General features: G+C 39.6%; 2 protein-coding genes across 5 annotated transcripts in view; one reads left to right on the forward strand and one right to left on the reverse strand.

Moving 5' to 3' along the window:
* Positions 1–19211, reverse strand: part of SOD3 (superoxide dismutase 3) — a 948116-nt gene that overhangs the window by 528030 nt on the left and 400875 nt on the right. The gene's annotated exons all lie outside the window — the stretch shown is intronic.
* PPARGC1A (PPARG coactivator 1 alpha) overlaps positions 1–19211 on the forward strand; it is a 685828-nt gene that overhangs the window by 198219 nt on the left and 468398 nt on the right. The window contains exon 2 of one of the 2 annotated variants that reach the window (XM_050790682.1): positions 15394–15458. In XM_050790682.1, coding sequence (XP_050646639.1) covers positions 15441–15458 — 18 coding nt within the window. In that variant the 5' untranslated portion in view covers positions 15394–15440. Of the gene's footprint in view, positions 1–14497; positions 15459–19211 lie in introns of those variants that run through there. The other variant, XM_050790683.1, reaches the window with a different exon arrangement.

A 19211-nucleotide genomic window follows, 5' to 3' on the forward strand; every position in this document is an offset into this window, starting at 1 on the left:
TAAGCTGTAGTGGCTGGATGCAATGACCTCTAAAGCCCCACTTGGTTCTAAGATGATACAGTGTCTCTGATAATGGGAACCATCACTAGCATAAGAAGGTCCCAATCCCAGGAAAGAGAGCCTCTTCTTTCTGGCGTCTTTGTAGCTTCCCTTGCCTCTAAAATGCTGCATTTCATTAAGGGTTCACAAGTCTTGACATGTTTGTAAAGAAAGACACGGCAGGAATTCATATGCCTCGCCTTATAACAAACATGTTGTGAATAACCTATATTTGGAATACAATTTGTCATAGTGATGCGGGCAGAGTTTTAAATTTGAGCAGCTTCTGAAATGCAATGTTTTATTCTTCTCAAGCAGCTCCCCAAGCTCTCCCACTTTACACTCTGAAGGGAGTCTTTATTGGAGAAGCTGCTCTCCATTTCCGAAGAATGGGAACATTTGCATTAAACGATGCAAGAGATGCCATTGTAATTTCATGAGAATTACCCTTTCCAATGAATGTTAGATTAAGAACCAAGTAAAATCCCTTGAAAGTGGCTGGAAGATAAATTAGAGCTGAGCCGCAGTTAGGTAGAACTAAATTTTATTCCTTCCCTTTAAAATGGTTTTTAATTGATTTGGCATACTTTTTAAGTTAATAATGAATACTGTACCCGGGTCTGCATGATCACACCTGTGAATTAGATCTATTGCGCTGGAACAGCTTTCCCTTACAGAGGACAGTGATTTTAATGAAGAGTCTTTGCTTATTGCACCAGTGGAAATGTGGTTCATGGTGGTTTCAGACGGTTCCCTAATTAGCAGTCCGGTCTGTTCCCCTGAATATGTTACCTGAAACGGTATGGAAATGTAGAAAGGAAAGACGCTTTATGATGACGTTGGGGGTTCTTCCTCACTTTGCGTGAGGACCTTGGAACTGGTAGAGTTGTGCAAATCTGTAGTAAGACCCAGAGAATTTTAAAACGGGGTGGAAATGGGTAATTCTGAATAAACAATTAGTTCTTATGTTAGAATAATGAATTTCACCGGATTTTTTTTTTCTTTTTGTTGTGGGGGAAGGGTATTAAATTGCTAATTAGGGCCTAGTGATCAGGTAAGTCAGGGAGGTGTGACGTGGGTGGAGGTGGGAATTTCATGGCACTTGTATTCACTTGTTGGGGAATGAAGCCTTCTCAGTGGTTCTCCAGCATAATGGGTAGAGCATGGAGTGTATCTTGGATCCATACTTAAAGGCCATCGTTAGAGACAACAGGAAGAGCTGAAGAGAGGATGAGTGTTAGGAATAATGCTCAAAATCCTAAGGTACTATGAATTAAAGAATAAAAGATTGATCAGATTATTTGAAGAGAAACCTCATCATATCCTACATGAGCTAAAGGGAGACAGAGGTGAAAATATGTAGGAAGAACATAGCATCATCCCATGGACTCAGCACTGAGTGAGAAAAAAGAGATGGAGAAAACATGGAAGGAGTCAATAGAGGAGAACACCCAACGCGTTTTGAAGAATGCAGTCCCTGAGAGACAGAAGCTAACAGTCAGCACACCTCCACCTTAAATAGAACACTTGGGTACTCTTATTAAGACCAGGATCTTAAAAGTTTAGGAAAATGAATGATCTGAGTGTCAATATAATATAATAACAAGTATGTATACCATACACGTATATACATGTATATACATACATGTCTATCTCAATACATAGATGTATTGAGGACTTACCATGTTCCAGGTGCTAGGCTAAGTACTACATACAGAATAATCTGCTTTTGTTGTTACAATACCCCTCGGAGGTAGGTACTACTGTGTTTTCCATGTTAAAGAACAGAAAACTAAGGCACAGAGAAGTTACCTTTATAAAGCCCAATTCATATAGCTAGCAAGCAAAAGGACCCACCAAGATTTGAACTCGGCTCACGCCTGTAATCCCAGCACGTTGGGAGGCTGAGGCAGGCGGATCACAAGGTCAGGAGATCGAGACCGTCCTGGCTAACATGGTGAAACCCCATTTCTATTAAAAGTACAAAAAAATTAGCCAGGGTGGTGGTGGGCGCCTGTAGTCCCAGCTACTCGGGAGGCTGAGGCAGGAGAATGGCGTGAACCCTGGTGGTGGAGCTTGCAGTGAGCCGAGATTGCGCCACTGCACTCCAGCCTGGGCGAGAGAGAGACTCCATCTCCAAAAGCAAACAAACAAACAAACAAAAAACAAAAACAAAAACAAAAAAAAGAAAGTAGAAGGACAAGGATTTAATACTGGAAGAATGATTCCAAATCTCATGATATGCTGATTCTGCAGAGGGAACTCAGTCCGCTATGGAAAGGTGGAGGAGGAATTGTGCATTTCTTGAACTTGAACAACAGAAGTCAGAGTAAGGGCTGCATTGAAGGGCTGCCAGTTCCCATGATGCACTAGAGCAGTAGACCCCTGCATGCTCTCTTGCTACCAAACTGTAATTAAAATTATCATACAGTATAATGATTTCTAATACATTTCAGAACAAATCACCATCTTATATCTGACATGTTGTTAATGTTTACTACCATAATTACCAATTAGAAATATAAGGCAGCGATTTTTATTAGTGTTTGGTTATGTATAATTATGTCAAATATGAGACTGCAATTTAGATTGAACTGTATTAGCCATGATCATACAAAATGATTATACTGTACGTTTGACACCCTGGGTATTTTATGTTTTTATAGATTTTTTTCCTCCAAACCATAAAGAATTATTTAAAGATAATCCAAAGTTTATTTGTAATGTTTTTCATTTTAAGAGTTTTAAACTGTAAACTTTTAAACTGTAAAACTCTTCATTTTAAGAGTTTAGACATACCAAAAATTGAATATACTAAATCATGATTTGACCAAAAGGGATAGGAGCTACCAATCAGTGAATATCTTCGGCGTGCTAAACCCTTTTCTGGACACTTTGCACATTAAATTTGTAATCCTCACAAGTATACTACTTTCCTTTTTCCTGACCAGGTAATTGGAACACAGAGAATTAAAGAGATTTTATCTATGTAGTGAATGGTGAAGCTGAAATTCACGTTCATAATTTTTCTGGGAGTTTTTATCCGGGGTGGTTAAAATAAGATATCATTTATGGTAGACTATTGCCACAGTACGTATTTCTATAAAATTAGTAGTGCCCTACATTTAATGAAATTATGTATATGCTGGTTCTTTTTAAAGATATTATATTACTCAGGGTTCTCTAGAGAAACAGCCAAGAGGCGATTTTACACACACACATGCACACGTGTGCGTGCACACACACACACGAGTGTGAGAGGTTGATTTATTATAAGGGATTGACTTACGTGATTAGGGAGGCTGAGAAATCCCAAGATCTGCACTCTGAAGGCCTGAGAGCCAGGAGATCCAGTGGTGTAAGTTCCACTGAAGGACAATGCAGACGGATCAAGAGAGCAGATGGTGTCAACTCCAGTCTGAATCTGAAGGCAGCAGAAGCTATTTGTTCTATTCAAGTCTTCAAGAGATTGGATGGGAGCACAGCCCACATTGAGGAGGGCAATATGCTGTATTCAGTCTACTGATTAAAATGTTAACCTTATCCAGAAACACTCTCATAAATATACCCAGAATAATATTTAACCATATAGCTGGGTACCTCATGGCCCAGTCAAGCTGACACTCAAAATTAATTATTACATATGTTATCTCATAAATAAGTTCCATTATGTCCATTTTAGAGCCGGAAAAACTGAGACTCAGGAGTTTAAGAGCTTTATAAAAGTTTGTACAAGTTAACACTGGAAGAGCTAGGCCTTGAACTGAGGACTTTTGAATTAAATTCCTGTTTTCTCAGGACAGACTGTTACCGGCTTCCTTTGTGATTGTCACTAGGAGACCAAAGCTGCCCTTTATTACAACAAACCTTGAGTTTTTTTGTGTGATGATGATAATAATGATAATAAAGTGTGAGGATGAAGGCAGCTAACAGTGATTAAAGACTACATGCTAAGTAATATACTTTTATTATACTCATGTAGTCTATGTGAAACGTCCCTTTTATAAATAAAGTGACTGAGATGTGGAGAGGTTCTCTCTACACAGTAGTAGAGCTAAGATTTGAATGTAGAACTCAAATTATCATACAGTACAATGATTTCAAATACATTTCAGAACAAATCACCATCTTACATCTGACATGAATACCAGAGTTCATTCTCTTATGTGTTCATTCTATAGAGATAATAAGTCACTTTTGAGATAAATGACTCTGATACCTTATCCTTCCCCAAGAAGACCCATTTTTCCACTCCTAAATATTCTTGTTTTAACACTTCCCTGAAAATTCTCCATTTTATCGATACATTTCAAAAATTTGGTCATCAAAATTTATTAAATTCATTATGTCATATATTGACATTTCAATGGCCAAAACCAAGCATAAAAACAAACAAACAAAAAATACAAAACCCAAAATCCAGAGAGATTATTTCCTGGTGCTGGTACATTATCAAATTTTTTAAAAGAAACACAAAATTTAGATTTTAAAAGGAATAAAACTATATTAGAGAGTAGTTACATATCTTAATTCAATCACAAATATAACTTCATAAATTTCCATTCACTTGTTCATTTGCACATACTTTGTTTTAAAAAAAGGAAGCTCCATGAGGGAAGGGACTATGTGTATTCTGTTCTTCACTCTACCTGGTTCTTACTACAGTACTCGATATAGTAGGAACTCCATAAATATGTACAGATTAAAGAATCAATCAATGAAGTATAAATACTAGTTTGTGTTTAGCTTTTTAATTTTGTTAATTACATCGATATATTTTAATCACAATTATTTTAAATATTGCTTAAAATTAAGTTTACAAAGTAATTGATTATTGGTGAACAAATTTGCATCTTGACAAAGAGCGACATTTTTGTCTATGAATGATTCTCCTGACATGTATTTTACTTTTTTGGATTTACGTAAAACTGAAACTATATACCTTTGTAAAACCAAAGGTTGTTCTCTCTGAGGTCCTATTTGGTAGCCATAGAAACCCTTTAAACAAATTTCTTCCTGCATGCACCTTGTATCACTTATCTATGAAACCTGTGCCTGGTATAAGAGCATCTATTATAAGTTTCTGATTCCTTCAGTGGTAGGGGGTTTGCTGGCTGATCTCCACTCACATGATTAGCCACCACTGGACCAGCAACATGCATTTGCAAGGCCATCATTAAAAATTGGACAAGAGAGGGTTTAACCATGTGTTATAACTGAGTTAGCTGACCAGATGCTGATTGAACTCATAGCAGTGACCTTGGTCAATACCGGGTTCTGTCTGAGCCATAGGGCACCAAACCAGATCATGTTGGAAATTAACCCATCCTTTCAGCTAAAATGGATAAAAGAAAATATTTTACTTATTATTGTTTTACTGGACTTTATAGTAGAGGCTCATTATGCTTGATTAAAAATGTGCATGTCAAGATCCAGAACTTTGTATTTTAATAAATCAAAATCACATATTGTGTTGTTTCAAATGCTTTCAACATCACAGAGATGTATGAATAAGTCCCTTTAAGGTTCGTCCTGAAAAAGAGACTTATAAATCCTTTAACTTAATTCTACAATTGATCCCCTAAGAAAAGTTAAATATCACTGTTGTTTGTAGATTGCTAGATCACTACAAAGATAATTCTTTTATAAATACAGATGGTGCCCTTATGGAAATTACAAGACAGTTAAGTAGGTGCCCATAGGGAAAAAAAAAGATACGTTGATTAGCTAATAAAATGGTGCTCAGTAGAATTATGCTTCTTGGTCTACTTCATGGCTTCCTTGAACTTACGATGCCCTGTTTTCATTTTGGTTTTGAATATGTGTTCCTTCTAAAACTTTAAAAGTGAAGTATGAGTTTGATTGTCTTGAGCATAAAATGCTAATCATTGATAAATGGTGAATCATGCCTAGGAAGCTTCCACCTCCTCACCCCCTTCTCACCCCAAGTCATTCTTCCTGGCGTGAATGGATGAAGTTGAAACAATTGCCAGAAGATGAAAACACAACACTGGATTGATAGTTACAAAACAAGGAGCCAATGAATATGTTATTCAAAGCTTATTGATATAAAAATGAATCCTCAGCATTTTGGCATTTAAGGAGGAAGGGGAAGGGGAAGAAAAAAGGGAAGAGGAAGGAGAAGGAACCTACATTTACTGAGTGCTTAGTGAGTGCCAGGTCATGGAAACAATCTCCGCTTTGGTTCCCTGCTGGGGCTTATGCCTTTTATTCTCTGTGGGCTACATTGTACCAAAATAACCATCCCTCTCTCTTTTTTAACATCAGTTTAAAAAAAAAAAAAAATGAAGAGGAATTTTATCATGGTATCAGGACATGGAGGACATTAGCATATTAGCATTGCATTTTCCACTGTCACTACTCTGTTTGTTGGTGGGTGGAATGTTGAGAAATGTTGCCTAACCTCTTGCAAATGGCACGTGAATAATCCCGTAATCAGTGTAATGTATTCTGTTATGGGAGTAATCAAGTCATTCAGCTTTGAAGTAAGATCCAATTTTTAGAAAGTGGCTGATGAATGCAGTTTCAGGTATTTAGAGGAAGCCGATGTACCTAAACTATGTGGGTCTTCCGGTTGAACAAGGGAAAAAAGTACTTGAGGAAACTGAAGTGGACCATTCTAAAAATACCTAAGTTTCAGGATATATTTTCCTAGCGGCATAGTATTCAATTTAAGATTTTAAAATTAAACATGTCTGTGTGCTTTTGAATTTAGTGTTGTGGAAAGCTGAGTTAGCTGGTAGTGAGGAATGGGAAGATGGCGGCTTATTCTAAATCTGAGGATGGCGCTCCCTCGGCCTCTGTTGTTCCTTCCCTAGGTCTTTGCAGCCGGGAGTCTTCATTATTCAAGGCTCAGCTTAAATGTTCTTGCCTCAGGGATGCCTTCCCTGAATACATTTCCCCTGCCCTTAAGCCCCAGTCTACCTCATCTCCTTTTCCTTTTTTATTTTCTTCAAGGCCCTTATCACCAACAGAAATTCTTACTTGTTTGCTCACTTACCCTCCTCTGGGATAATGTAAGTTCCCTGACAGCAGAGACTTGGTGTTGCTCATCATGGTATTCACAAGACCCCAAACAATTCCAGGTGCCTTGGAGGCACTGATGAAAGGCACTGATGGAGGCACCTACTGACTGACTGACAGAATGAATGCGAAACCCGTGGCCCCAAGATCCTGGGGCTCAGAGGGTTACTCTCCACCTACATCATCTGTATCACTAAGCAATGTAACAGAGCAGCTGCATTTTTTCCTCCTGCAACACGAAGCAACTCCTCAGTGGCCCACCTTAGGGTCAAGGCTCACCCAAGTCCATCTGGTCCCAGGTGGGAGGCTGCAACTCATTCATCAGGCAGCTCCTGTTCCCAGCCAGGCCACAAGCCAGCAGTCATGCAAAATGCTGCAGTGTCCCTGTTAGTTAAGCTTCCTATTACTTAAGACATACGTTTCAAAAATAACTCCGGCGTCTCTCGTTATGTTCTGTTCTTGATTTGCAGGCTGTAGCAATCCAAATCCCATTAACGCCAGAGCCCTTGTACAAAGCCTTTTGTACTGACTTGGGTTAATTTAAATCTGTGCGTTTGTAGCCTCCTCTCCCCTAAACTTAGGCTTTTCAATGACTCCCTTACTCCCCTCTTTTGCACGTGGGCTCCCTCTCTTTTTATTCCTTTCCTCTCTCCTTCTCCTCCCCCTTTCCTCCCTCCCTCCCTTTCTTCCTTCTCTCTCTCTCTTCTTTTGCCTCTTAGAATGTGAGTGAGTCTTAAGGCTTCTTTCTTTCTGCAACAGAATTCTAAGCATGTGAGGAACAATTTTTGCCCTAGTTTCTCTTTGACCACCTCTTCCACTTCAAATGTATCTAGTATTCTAACATTAAGTAAGGTCTTCATGGAAAGCCCCATATATAAAATCTTCATGTACAAGTAAGCAATTTTTGGACTAATCATAGGTCCAAAATAGGTGTATCAACACATCCCTATGGAATTTCTTTTCTTTTTTTTTTCTGCCCCCCAGCATTGATTTTCTGTTTATGAAAGTAATGCATTGCTCACTGTGAAGCATTCGGATAATGAAGAAAACCCAGGGTGACTTTAGGCAGAAGGCTTTCCCTGTGTAGTCAGAAGAGGATTTGGCTTTCAAGAGAATAATTAACAAAACTCGTTTTAAGGGCCCATTTATTGCACAAAATAGTGGAATTACCTGTCCAAGGGAATGAGAAGTGTTCAGATGTTGCCGACATTTCCCCCAAATGCACTGTGGTCCCAGAATAATGACTTCTTTTTATAGGAAAAGGAGAAGTTGCCTTGGTTCAGTGAATAGGAAACACTGGTACTAGGCTTTCTTGGTGTGTACAAAAATATGCCCAAGTCTGCCCTTTCAACGAAAGCCACTAGACCACATCAGAACCAAATAGGGTATGTATTTCTTATCTCTAGATTTATTTGTTTTTTTAACAAACCCACATTTCTCAAAGTCTTTTCCATAGAATAACTGTCACATAGGATTTTTCCATGCCAAAGGGTTCCATGGTCACATACATTGAGGAAACATTCATAAATTGTTGACAGTTCTTCGAGATATGTGATGTGCATTAGCATATTAAACTATGAGAAAGCCTGAAGCAAAGAGAACTGTTCTACTTCATTTCTTTGTTGTTTCTAAAGCTTATTTCACTGTGAAGTCTGTCTCTCTTTTATTAAGTAACACCTGCAAATATTCCCTGGATCCATTTGGCCACAAAAACAAAACAAGAGGAAACAAATAAGCAAAAGCAGTTCTTGTACACCTGCTCTGGGTGTGTGGTCTTTGGGGCTTTTGCATTCCTGTTGCGCTTTTTATTCCTTGATAAGAAGATGCGTGAGATAAGAACTCATCTCTCTAATCCTTAGTATCAGGCACTGTGCTGGGCGCTTTCCTTGCATTACTGCATTTGAACTCCACGCAGCCTGGGTTCCGCATGTTGCCGATGAAGGTTCTAAAGCCCTAAGAGGTGATGTATGTAACTTTCCTTGGGTCACTTAGTGAGATAGGTGGTAGAGTTGAGCATAGGATCATGGTGGCTGACCTTCCGCCAAGGCTCTTGATGCTTCCTAAGCTCATGCCCTTCAGCACAGCAAATGCAGTCCTGACGGCACCTTTTCCACTCTTGTGGGCTCTTGGTGGCATTCGCTGGTCACCTTTCTGAAAAGAAACTGTTCAGCAGTGTGGCATCACAGACCTCTCTTGGTGGAGACTCTGTGCACCCCTCACATGCAAGTGACTGGAAATTGAGTGTGTGATGTGTATATACACATACGTACAATTAAGCCTTGAACAACATGGGTATGAGACGCGCCAACCCTCCACACCATTGAAAATCTGGGTATAACTTTTGACTCTCCCAAAACTTAACTACTGATAGTCTACTGTTGACTGGAAGATTTATCGATAACATAGTCAATTAACATAAACAGTCAATTAATACATGTTTTATATGTTTTATGTATTCTATACTGTATTCTTACAATAAGGTAAGCTAGAGACTAGAAAATATTAAGAAAATCATCAGAGCTGGGCAAGGTGGCTCACACCTGTAATCCCAGCACTTTGGGAAGTTGAGGCAAGCGGATCACTTGAGCCCAGGAGTTCAAGACCAGCCTGGGAAAAATGGTGAGACCCCGTCTCTACAAAAACATAAAAAATTAGCTGGGCATGGTAGGGCACACCTGTAATCCCAGTTACTCAGGAGGCTGAGGTGGGAGGATACCTTGATTCCTGGAGGTTGAGGCTGCAGTGAGCCAAGATGGCACCACTGCACTCCAGCCCGGGTGACAGAGTGAGACCCTGTCCCAAAAAAAAAAAAAAAAAAAAAAAAAATCATAAGGGAGAGAAAATATCTTTACTATTTATTAAGTGGAAGTGGATCATCATAAAGGTCTTCATCCTCATCGTCTTCACATTGGGTGGACTGAGGAGGAGGAAGAGGAGACGTTGGTCTTGCTGTCTCAGGTACGGCAGAAGTGGAGATGGACAAGGTGAAAGGGGAGGCAGGAGAAACAGGCACACCTGGTGTAACTTTTGTAGAAAAAGAGCCCTGTGTAAGTGGACCCATGCAGTTCAAACCTGTGCTGTTAAAGGGTCAGCTCTGTGTGTCTGTGTCTGTGTGTTTGTATACACCCACATATATGTATGTATATGTCAGTTTCCTTGAATCCACTCCAAGGCCTAAAACACAGTAGGAACTTGATGAGTATTTTTTGACGTGAAATGGGAAATAAATTCTGCGTGAAATATGACAACTGTCCATGCACTCTCTCGTCTCTTCTGCTTTGTTTTATCACCATTGGACATATATAGCGTGTTTATTTGTTTTACGTTTACTTGTTTATTTGCTTACAGGGTGTCTCTCCACATTTGGGCATGAACTTTTTTGGGGGAAAGCTCTTTAGGTCTCTTGTGTACTACTGTGAACCTACAGTAAGTGCTCAGTAAATATTTAGAAAAAGAGTAAATGGTTAGATTCAAGTTTTCATAACTTCTCTTTCCCAAAATCTCCTCACATTGTTTTCTGTGCTTGTTGACTCTTCTCTCTCAGGAGTAGTTAAAAATCTATATAGGACTGTAAATAAAGGAAATCCAAATCTTAGCTATTCCAGTGTAGTAACTATTGAAGCACCCTGTGTTAATGTGCACGGAGCAATCTGCAAGGCAGAGCCAGCTACCAAGTCTGATGTACAGGAAGTTGTGCAACTCTGAGGACAGTGTGGACAGTCACCACTTCATGCTTTTTACCACAGCCATCCCTTGCCCAGCACAAATCTCTTCTGCAGAAATCCCAAGTTAAAAAAAAAAAAATCCAGGGAGCAGCTATCCTTTCATCCACTCAAACCACATCCTGCTGGGCTGCTTAACCTGAGAAGTAAAGGTATTTCAATATAATTAATCTCCTTTGCAATCTTTTATAAACCATTCTTGGAAGGGGTCCATAGATTTCGTCAGATAGCCAAAAGGATCTGGAAAGGTTACAGACCCCTGAAAAGCCCTGACTACTACATAGACTGGGTGGAGTATTTTCACTGGTGCGTAGGGAAGGGCAAAGGATTGAAAAATGGTTTCCTTTCCTCTTTGAAGTTAAAAAAAAAATTGATGTGTTCATTTCATGTTTGCCCTTGCCTTTTTCACTCCTTGTGTGTGATGGGTACCGTCAGAACCTCACCCCCCTAGTCCCACACCTTCATTGCGGAATTGCTTCCGATAGCCTGCAGTTTGGGGAGGCAGGTGAAGTCCACTCCTTGGGCAGGGTCACTTTCGCTTCTGCAGAACCACCAGAATGAGCACAGGACCCCGTGCGGAATGCAGAGTGTAGTTGGAAGGCATTCTGCCCAAATGTTCTCTGAGGACGGGTAGAGATTGAACCACACCCAGCCCTGATTGCATTACCTCGGGACCAGAAGCACTTCATCCTCCACTACTGCTACTTGGGGGTGGGAAGGGAGTCATGGGGCGGGGGGCGCGTGGTGACTTGGTGGGGGTTGGGAGGGTGGGTCTTAGGCATGCATCTCCTGCCTTTGAGACTGCCGCTGGGAATATTAAACGGCTTGCCCCAGAGATAACAGTGAGGGATTCTTAAGTGTGGGTCTGTTGATAACTCACCTTTCATTAGGATTATGTTGTATAAAATCTTTGTCAAAACAGGCTTTTAACACACAGAGCTTGGTGGAGGCAGATTGTGCATCTGTAGCTGATTGTGTTCAGAGAATAAACTGAAGCTTTAAAAAGGGATACGCTGTCACAATGGCTGGTGTTGGAGGTGGGGAGGTGGAGGAAAGAGAATTGACATGCTGGATCTTTAAGTAAGAAGGGGCCCGTTAATAGCCAGAAATAGCAAAATAGGAGAAAGGAACAGAAGAAAGAGTGAATGAAATAGAATAACCAGAAATATATTACAATTCACAAAAATGGTGTTTACTCAATTACATACTCCTGTCTAATGTGAAAATAGCTGAAAAAAATTAAAAGCTCTTCCTAGGAACAAATTTATTTTGTTGGAACACACAGAATAAAGCAAATCATAATTGGCTGTGATGAATTACATCCAAAGTGAAAAATGGAAATACAGCAGGTAGTCAGTCTGCCTGCAGGGGACCTAGAGTTCCTATAGAAAGAGAAAGTGTCCTATAACCAGAGGTGGGTATCTTGGTTCCAAGGGAAACCAAATGATGCAGGAGGAAGAGAAGGGTGGGGAGGGGTTCCGAGGATTCAGAGGTGTGTGTGGGTATGGAGGGGTCAGAGCCATTTGCTCTGTAGGCTGAGGGAGAAGGAGTGCCAGGGCAGGGATTCAAGAATGTGGTCCAAGGGGAGGGAGAGATAGATTTACCTGGCATTGGCATTTTTGATGGATTGTAGTGATGAGAGATGAAGGCTGGAAAATGGAAGGCAGAAAGAGGAACAATGGAAACATTCTCTTTTACGCAGAGACTCTCCCAGTAGGGTGAAAAGGGGTGGGGTGATGTGGTATGCTGATTTCTGGAGTGATCTTCATGAAAACAGATCAGGGAAACTGACAAGGAAGCAAGCCTGGAGCTGGTTGGAATAGGAATACCCGTGTCTTCCTATGTACGAGGGATGTATGAGCCCATGTACACACAAGTAACTGGCAAAGCTTAGGGGAAGCATCAAGGTAGAAATTCATAGCCATTATTTTTGTGGCCTCTAGCTACAAAAGCTAACAGGTGAAGATAGTCTAGAGACCCAAACTGGGAAGATAAATGACATTTTAACATTTTGTCAGGTAGGCAGTTTAAAAATAAATTTGGATTCAATATATACCATTAATGCTAGAGTTTCTAACAATGCAAAAATGCCTTCTTTTCGATAGCAGTTAAAAAAAAAAAGGCATGTTGTAGGGGGTGAGGAACCCTGTATAGGAGAGGCGTATGTGATGGTGACAGCAGCCCTACGAAGCTACTGAAAACATACCACGACTCTGCCCTCCAGAATTAACACCATAACCTATGTCAGGGACTCACTATTATCCTCATATCAGCTCTTGGATCCTGTCCAGTCCCATTAGCGATTCCCATGTTGATTGCTCTGTTACTCGTGAATGTTAATTGCTTCTAAATCTCTTTGGATGTTCAGATGCTTGGGGAAAAAATTCTGACTGGCGAAGGTGTGAGTTTTATTAATGTGCAAGTAAACAAGAAATCTATTTAGAGACCCAAGTGGAGTGTCTGTGACTCAAGATGCCGTAAACAGCTGATGTGGCATCTTTCTTTGCATGTCTGTCATATGTTGGTGGTGTGAGAGTGAGGATGGGGGAACAGGATTTCAGTGATCACTGTGGTGTATGTCCAAAATCGGTATGCTTGTAGATTCAGTTAGACGCTCACATTCTTCCCTCTGGGATTCCTACTTTGCTTAGTATGAAATGATGACCTTGCTACCTTTGAGAGAAGCTTATACTTAGTAAGTGCTATTAAATCAGAAGATGTAAAAATATGAATGTCATTTGGCCTATCCCCTAGTTTCTGAACTAGAAGAACTTCAGAAATAAACTTCTTAAGCTTTATTTTACTCTTGAGAAACAAAGGCATAGGGAGAGGAGAAGGTAAGGCACAGCAGAGCTGGCTAAGAAGCCAGGTCATCCAATTCGCACCCTGGCACTCAAGATAAGAGAAAATGATAAAAATGGGTGTTTATTGTATTTTCCAGAAGCATTTCACTGAGTCTTTGTGGAGTTTTAATTTTTTCCTTTGGGTGGAAAAAAATCTAGGATGATTCAATATTGAAATTCATTTATTAGTAATTATAACAGTGTCTCAGCGAGAGTAAAAAGGTAGAAAAAAGGAAGAGCAGCCAGTTTAGTGCTGTGATTCATGAATTCAATCAATATTCGTGGAGTGCCTTCACACTAGAATTTAGCAGTAAACAAAAAAATTCCCTGTATATACTAATGCTCCCAGGTTACAAAACTGTAGGCTAGGATGTAACTGTACTAAATACTTTAGGCAATTGTAACACAATGGTAAGTATTTGTATCTAAACATAGAAAAGTTACAGTATAAATATGGTATCACTGTATTATAATGTTATGGGACCACCTCATATATGTGGTTGGTTGTTGACTGAAATGCCATTCTGTGGTACGTGAATGTATTTTAAATAGGATGGCCAGGGACACATCACTGAGCAGGTATTTAAGCAGAGATCTGATGAAAGGGAAGGAGTAAGCCGTAGAAATACTGCAACAATATTGGCCCAAGCAAAGGGAACAGTTAGAAGGACAAAGTTCCTGAGGTGGGAATGTGGTTGGGTATTTGAGGATGAGTGAAGGGGTCAGTGCTGTTGCAGAGGTGCGTAAGGAGAAGACAGTGAGAGATCATGACCCTCACATCAGGGGCTTTGGGAAAACTCAGGGACAGTCCTTTTAAGGAGACCCATCTTTTAGTATTTCTGTAATCCCAAATAGTATGGCTCATACACAGAACCCAAACTCATCCTTTTTTTGGAATATTTTCTGAAGGTGCCATCTTTCTGGGATTGGTGTCTGTGACTTGCCAGGAATGTCTAGAAACTATCAGATCTTTCTGTAGAGTTTTTGATGAGAGCGGTTGTCATAGTAATAAAATTATTGAACCATAGGATTAGAAGTTTCTTGATGGTAGGACCTATGTCATACACATTTTTGTGTCCTCCAAGAAGCCACACACAGTTCTAAACTTACACATAGTAAGAGCTCAATAAATACTGATTATTTTTTCAATGCATGAGTAAATGGTCTGAGAGTGGTAGAAAGGATGGGATGTCCTAGAAAGGACTGTTAAAAATACACCCTTCTAAAAATGTTGTTAACGAAATTACTTCTGAAGTATTCTGACTTCCTTGCAATCTTTTTAAAAGACAAGTCCATATGCTGAAATGTGAACATAAGTATATAACAAACTGAACAGTAGTAACATTATTTTCAGGCCAAATTTTAGTTGGATGGTTGCATTTTGTCAATCCAATTTTTTCTTCCATGTTTTAAACTGGATATGGGAATTTTTCCAATCTTATCTCTAGTATTAAAAGAATATTGGTGTCTGGGCTCATAAAAACAAGGGGTTACGCTCGTCACTGTCTTACCCTAAAATGTGTTTAATATGTTGAGATTATGGTGAAAATGACATAGGAAATATCAGTCCCCTCGGGAACAATGGGTGGTCAAGATGCATTGTGATGGGGAAGGCCAAAATGGTAATTCTTGTTCTCCCATGACTGAATTCTCACCCTAATGGACCAATAATTTATAACCTTATTGCCTTTCAGTATCCCCATCTTCAAAGTGGGGGTAACACAAACTTACCCTCTGCCTTTCAGGTTTTTTGCGAAAATCAGTGAACTAATATTGGTAAAATTGGAGCCCCATGGATGAAGGGTACTTTGTAAGTATAATACATTATTGTCACGTTATTTTCTGTTATTCCAAAGTGCAAATACCAGATGTCTGCTCTTGCCATATCAGGAAATCTGTAACACCAAGTTTCACACCCAGATATTGGTAATCTGACTTCCTTTGAGGCATTTAATATTTCTGAACTCTAATGTTTTGACAATATGTTGGATGTTGAAAAGCCACCTCCCCCTGCCACCCTCCGTAAATATAAATTCAAGCAATGCTTACTAGAAAATTTGGCCAAAATATGTCTCTATGTTATTATATGCAAAAATGTTGATATGAACTATGGATATAAATGTAAGGTATCTTTATTTCTCTTCTGTCAACTCTCTCTTCCTTTCTTTCAAAATTGTATTTAACTTGTGTTTTGAGCAGTCGGTCTGTGTCTCAAAGAAATGGTTGATTTCAGGGAGAGAATGAATGTTTCCACGAGGTGAACGATATTTTGTTAAGGATGAAAGTTGATTAGACAGTTTGCTAATTATTGTATTTCCAGACTTGGGGCAGGGGGAGGAGGACAACCAGAACGGTGAGCTAAGTGTGGATCACCCCTCCTTAACCAGGTTACAGTCCAGGGGACCTGGGAATTGCTTCCTACCCATGCAATGGCAAAGGCTACAAAAGGGCAGGAGGAGACTGTGCAATCCCAAAGCAACGGCTTTGATAGGTTTTCTCTATTGAGTGGTGCATCTTTTTATTTTGCCAGGCCAACCAATGCCCTGGAATTGTGTGCGCTACCATAGATTGGCCAGCTATATACCCAGTGCTTAACCCATGGTTTGATATTTTTTTTCTTTTAAACGGTGGCTGTCACCCTTTAAAGTTGATCATAGAGAAGTTTAAGATTAGGACTGCTTATTGAAGCCTATTTTAGTGAGTAATCCTTGGATTCATGCGGCTGTAGGATCTAAGTCTGCAAGGCTCTTATATGTCTTATCTAGCCCTATTTGTTGGCCAGTTCTAAGGGTTCCAGCTGACTGGAGCCTGAGAACCTCTAGAGGCAGAAAGTCTACGACCTAAAAAGGCAACTCTGACAGAGAATTCCTTCTCAAGTTAAACATAAATCCAACCACTATGTATCTCTGCCCTTGGGTTCTACTTTTACTATCCATCCCTACAATGAATAAGTGTTTCTCCTACAAAATGACACCATTTCAAATATTTAGTGACACTTATTGAGTCTCCCTATGGTGGTCTCTTTGTCAGCTTCAGTTCCTTCAACAACTAGAGCTCATTTCCGTGATTTCCAAAACTCTTTACCCCTCTGGAAAAGTTCTTATCTGTCTATATCTTTCTTAACAAGCAGCACTGAGAATCTATCTTCTCCAGGCCCCATTCTGCATCTCAGAGTCCAGAGATCTAATCAAAGTTTCAGAAGACAATGACCTCTGAAGAAATCGTCTGGAATCACGTGCACCCATGGATTGGTTTGAGTAACGAGACAGCAAAGCCCACATCTCTCTGTGAGGTGCAGATGATTGACAGGAAGAAAGTTGTTTTGGTTAATAACACAATCTGCTTGCCTCCTGTAGACACAGCAGTAGCCTACTAATTCGTTAGAAGTGAATTAAGGTTGTTTACCCATGTTTTAAAGTAACTGTCAGAGTGAAAAAAAAGTTTGTACTAAATGAGACCACTCACCTTCTTCGGAGTTGCTGTTTATTTTAAGCTGAGTGCATAAATAATATATTGAGATACGAAGGGTGATTTCAAGCATTAGAACACGAAGTCTCCTGTTTACTAACTGTCACTGGACTGAAGAGAATTTAAACAGCTCTGAACCTTTTTGTCTGTGAATGTGAGGCATGAAATTAACTTTCATTTCATAGTTAGCAGAAATCATGATGACGGCAGACTTGTTGACATGTCTCCTGCCAATCTGGATATTTTTTGGTATTCAAGACAAACCTTGACAACAGAGTGCTTTCCATGTCTCCTTTGAAACAAGACTCCCTCCTTCCCCCACAAAATAAGTAGGGAACTGTGTGGGTCACTGAGTCAGTTTGTTCTGGATATAAAGAGGAATACTGGAAATATATACTAGTCTAGGTTCTGGGAGTTCCAGTCTTGACTGCTGGCAACCTTCTCTGAATCTTACTTTCTTCATCTGTAAAATGGAAATAATAGCATCTACTTCCGCTACTTCACAGGAAGATGGTGAGATCCCAATGAAGCAATTGTGGGGAGATGACTTTGAAAGGCATCAGGTGTCATATGTGGGCAGGACAAGACAAGATAACAACAGTTATTGCTATTAAGGCTTAAAGCTTCTCAAGGATTTACATGTATTAACTCATTCACCCAACAATCCTATGGGATAGGTACTGTTGTTATCCCAATTTTGTCACTACAAAAACACAAGCACAGGGCAGTGGAGCGACTTGCTCCGTCATCTGATGGCTTAAAGTTTGCAAAACTGATAGCCAAACACCAGGCAATTGGGTCCAGGGTTTGTTTTCCTAACTCTTACTTATTTGGGAGAAGAAGCCAGGTTTCCCCATATATAATTAATGCCTCTTGATCATGCGCAAGTAAATGAAACATCATTCCTAAAAGCCTGGACCAAATTTACGCTGAGAAAATACAGGTATGGCTTCCCATCAACAAGGAGGGTTCCCATTGGGTAGGTATGTAGCAGACTGTATGGATTAATTATGTTTTATGTGTGAAGAGCCTGGTGATTCTTAGATGAAAAGCCGTAAGTAAAAAGACCTATTACTCGTAATGCTTTCGGAAACAAGAAATTTGATTCACTTTTTGTCCCCTTAAACTTGAAAATGTGATAGCCTATTTCAGAATATAGGGAGAGTGTTAGAGAATGAATAAAAAATGTATGGAATGTTTAATTTTGCATGATTACATTTCATATTTGCCAAAGTAACTGAGGCAAATAGAAATGCATAATAGTATCACAGCATGCCTATTTGAGGTGTTTTGATGGAGTACTCGGGTTTTACAGTCTGATACGTGAACCCTTTGGGATAAATCCTTATTAAGCAAATGAACAAGAATGTATTTGTGTTTGCATCCTTGAAAATATGTAATTTGTACAACTGCTCTTTCAATGTATATTTACACTATATTTATTTGAATTTCAAAAGAGGAAAGAGTCTTAAGTGATTAATGGAAACAAAAATGATGGGAATTTGCAGACATTTTCCCCTGAAATATGCTCAGTCTTTAGAAGGATCATACTTAAAAATTGGAGTGGCAAGAGTGGGGGTGCTGACTTGCTTTGGATTTCTGAATGAAGCATTCCAAAAATAGGATCATTTCCATAATCCCTGAAAAATGGACAGATTTATGAGCAGTAATCAGCTGAGGGAAAGAATAAATTCTGCTCTTCCAAATTGTAAAAATCTCAGCAATTGCTGCTGTGCTCTAGTACTTGTTAATACAATGAGATAATTGCATAATTAAATACACTGTGGAATTTCAATAATTGGAAACTTTGTGTTCTCATCACAATATGCAACTTGCTGATGTTGAAAAGCATCATCAGTGTTATCCGGAGGCCAGGATCCTTCTTTCACGTCACACCCTCTGCAGCCTTCTGCAGCTCCTGTTGCGGTTCTGAAACACTTCCCTTTCAGGTTATTTTTAGTTGGTTGTATTTAGACAAGGTGAAATGAAGCAGGATGTCCCCCAAAATCTGACTTATCTGCCCAGGTCATGGAAGTTGAGGATCATTTTGCTAAAAATGTCCCTGGTGCTAGCTAGATGTTTCTATGTAGTAATG

This window comes from Macaca thibetana, chromosome 5, assembly GCF_024542745.1.
Source record: "Macaca thibetana thibetana isolate TM-01 chromosome 5, ASM2454274v1, whole genome shotgun sequence".
NCBI lineage: Eukaryota > Metazoa > Chordata > Mammalia > Primates > Cercopithecidae > Macaca > Macaca thibetana.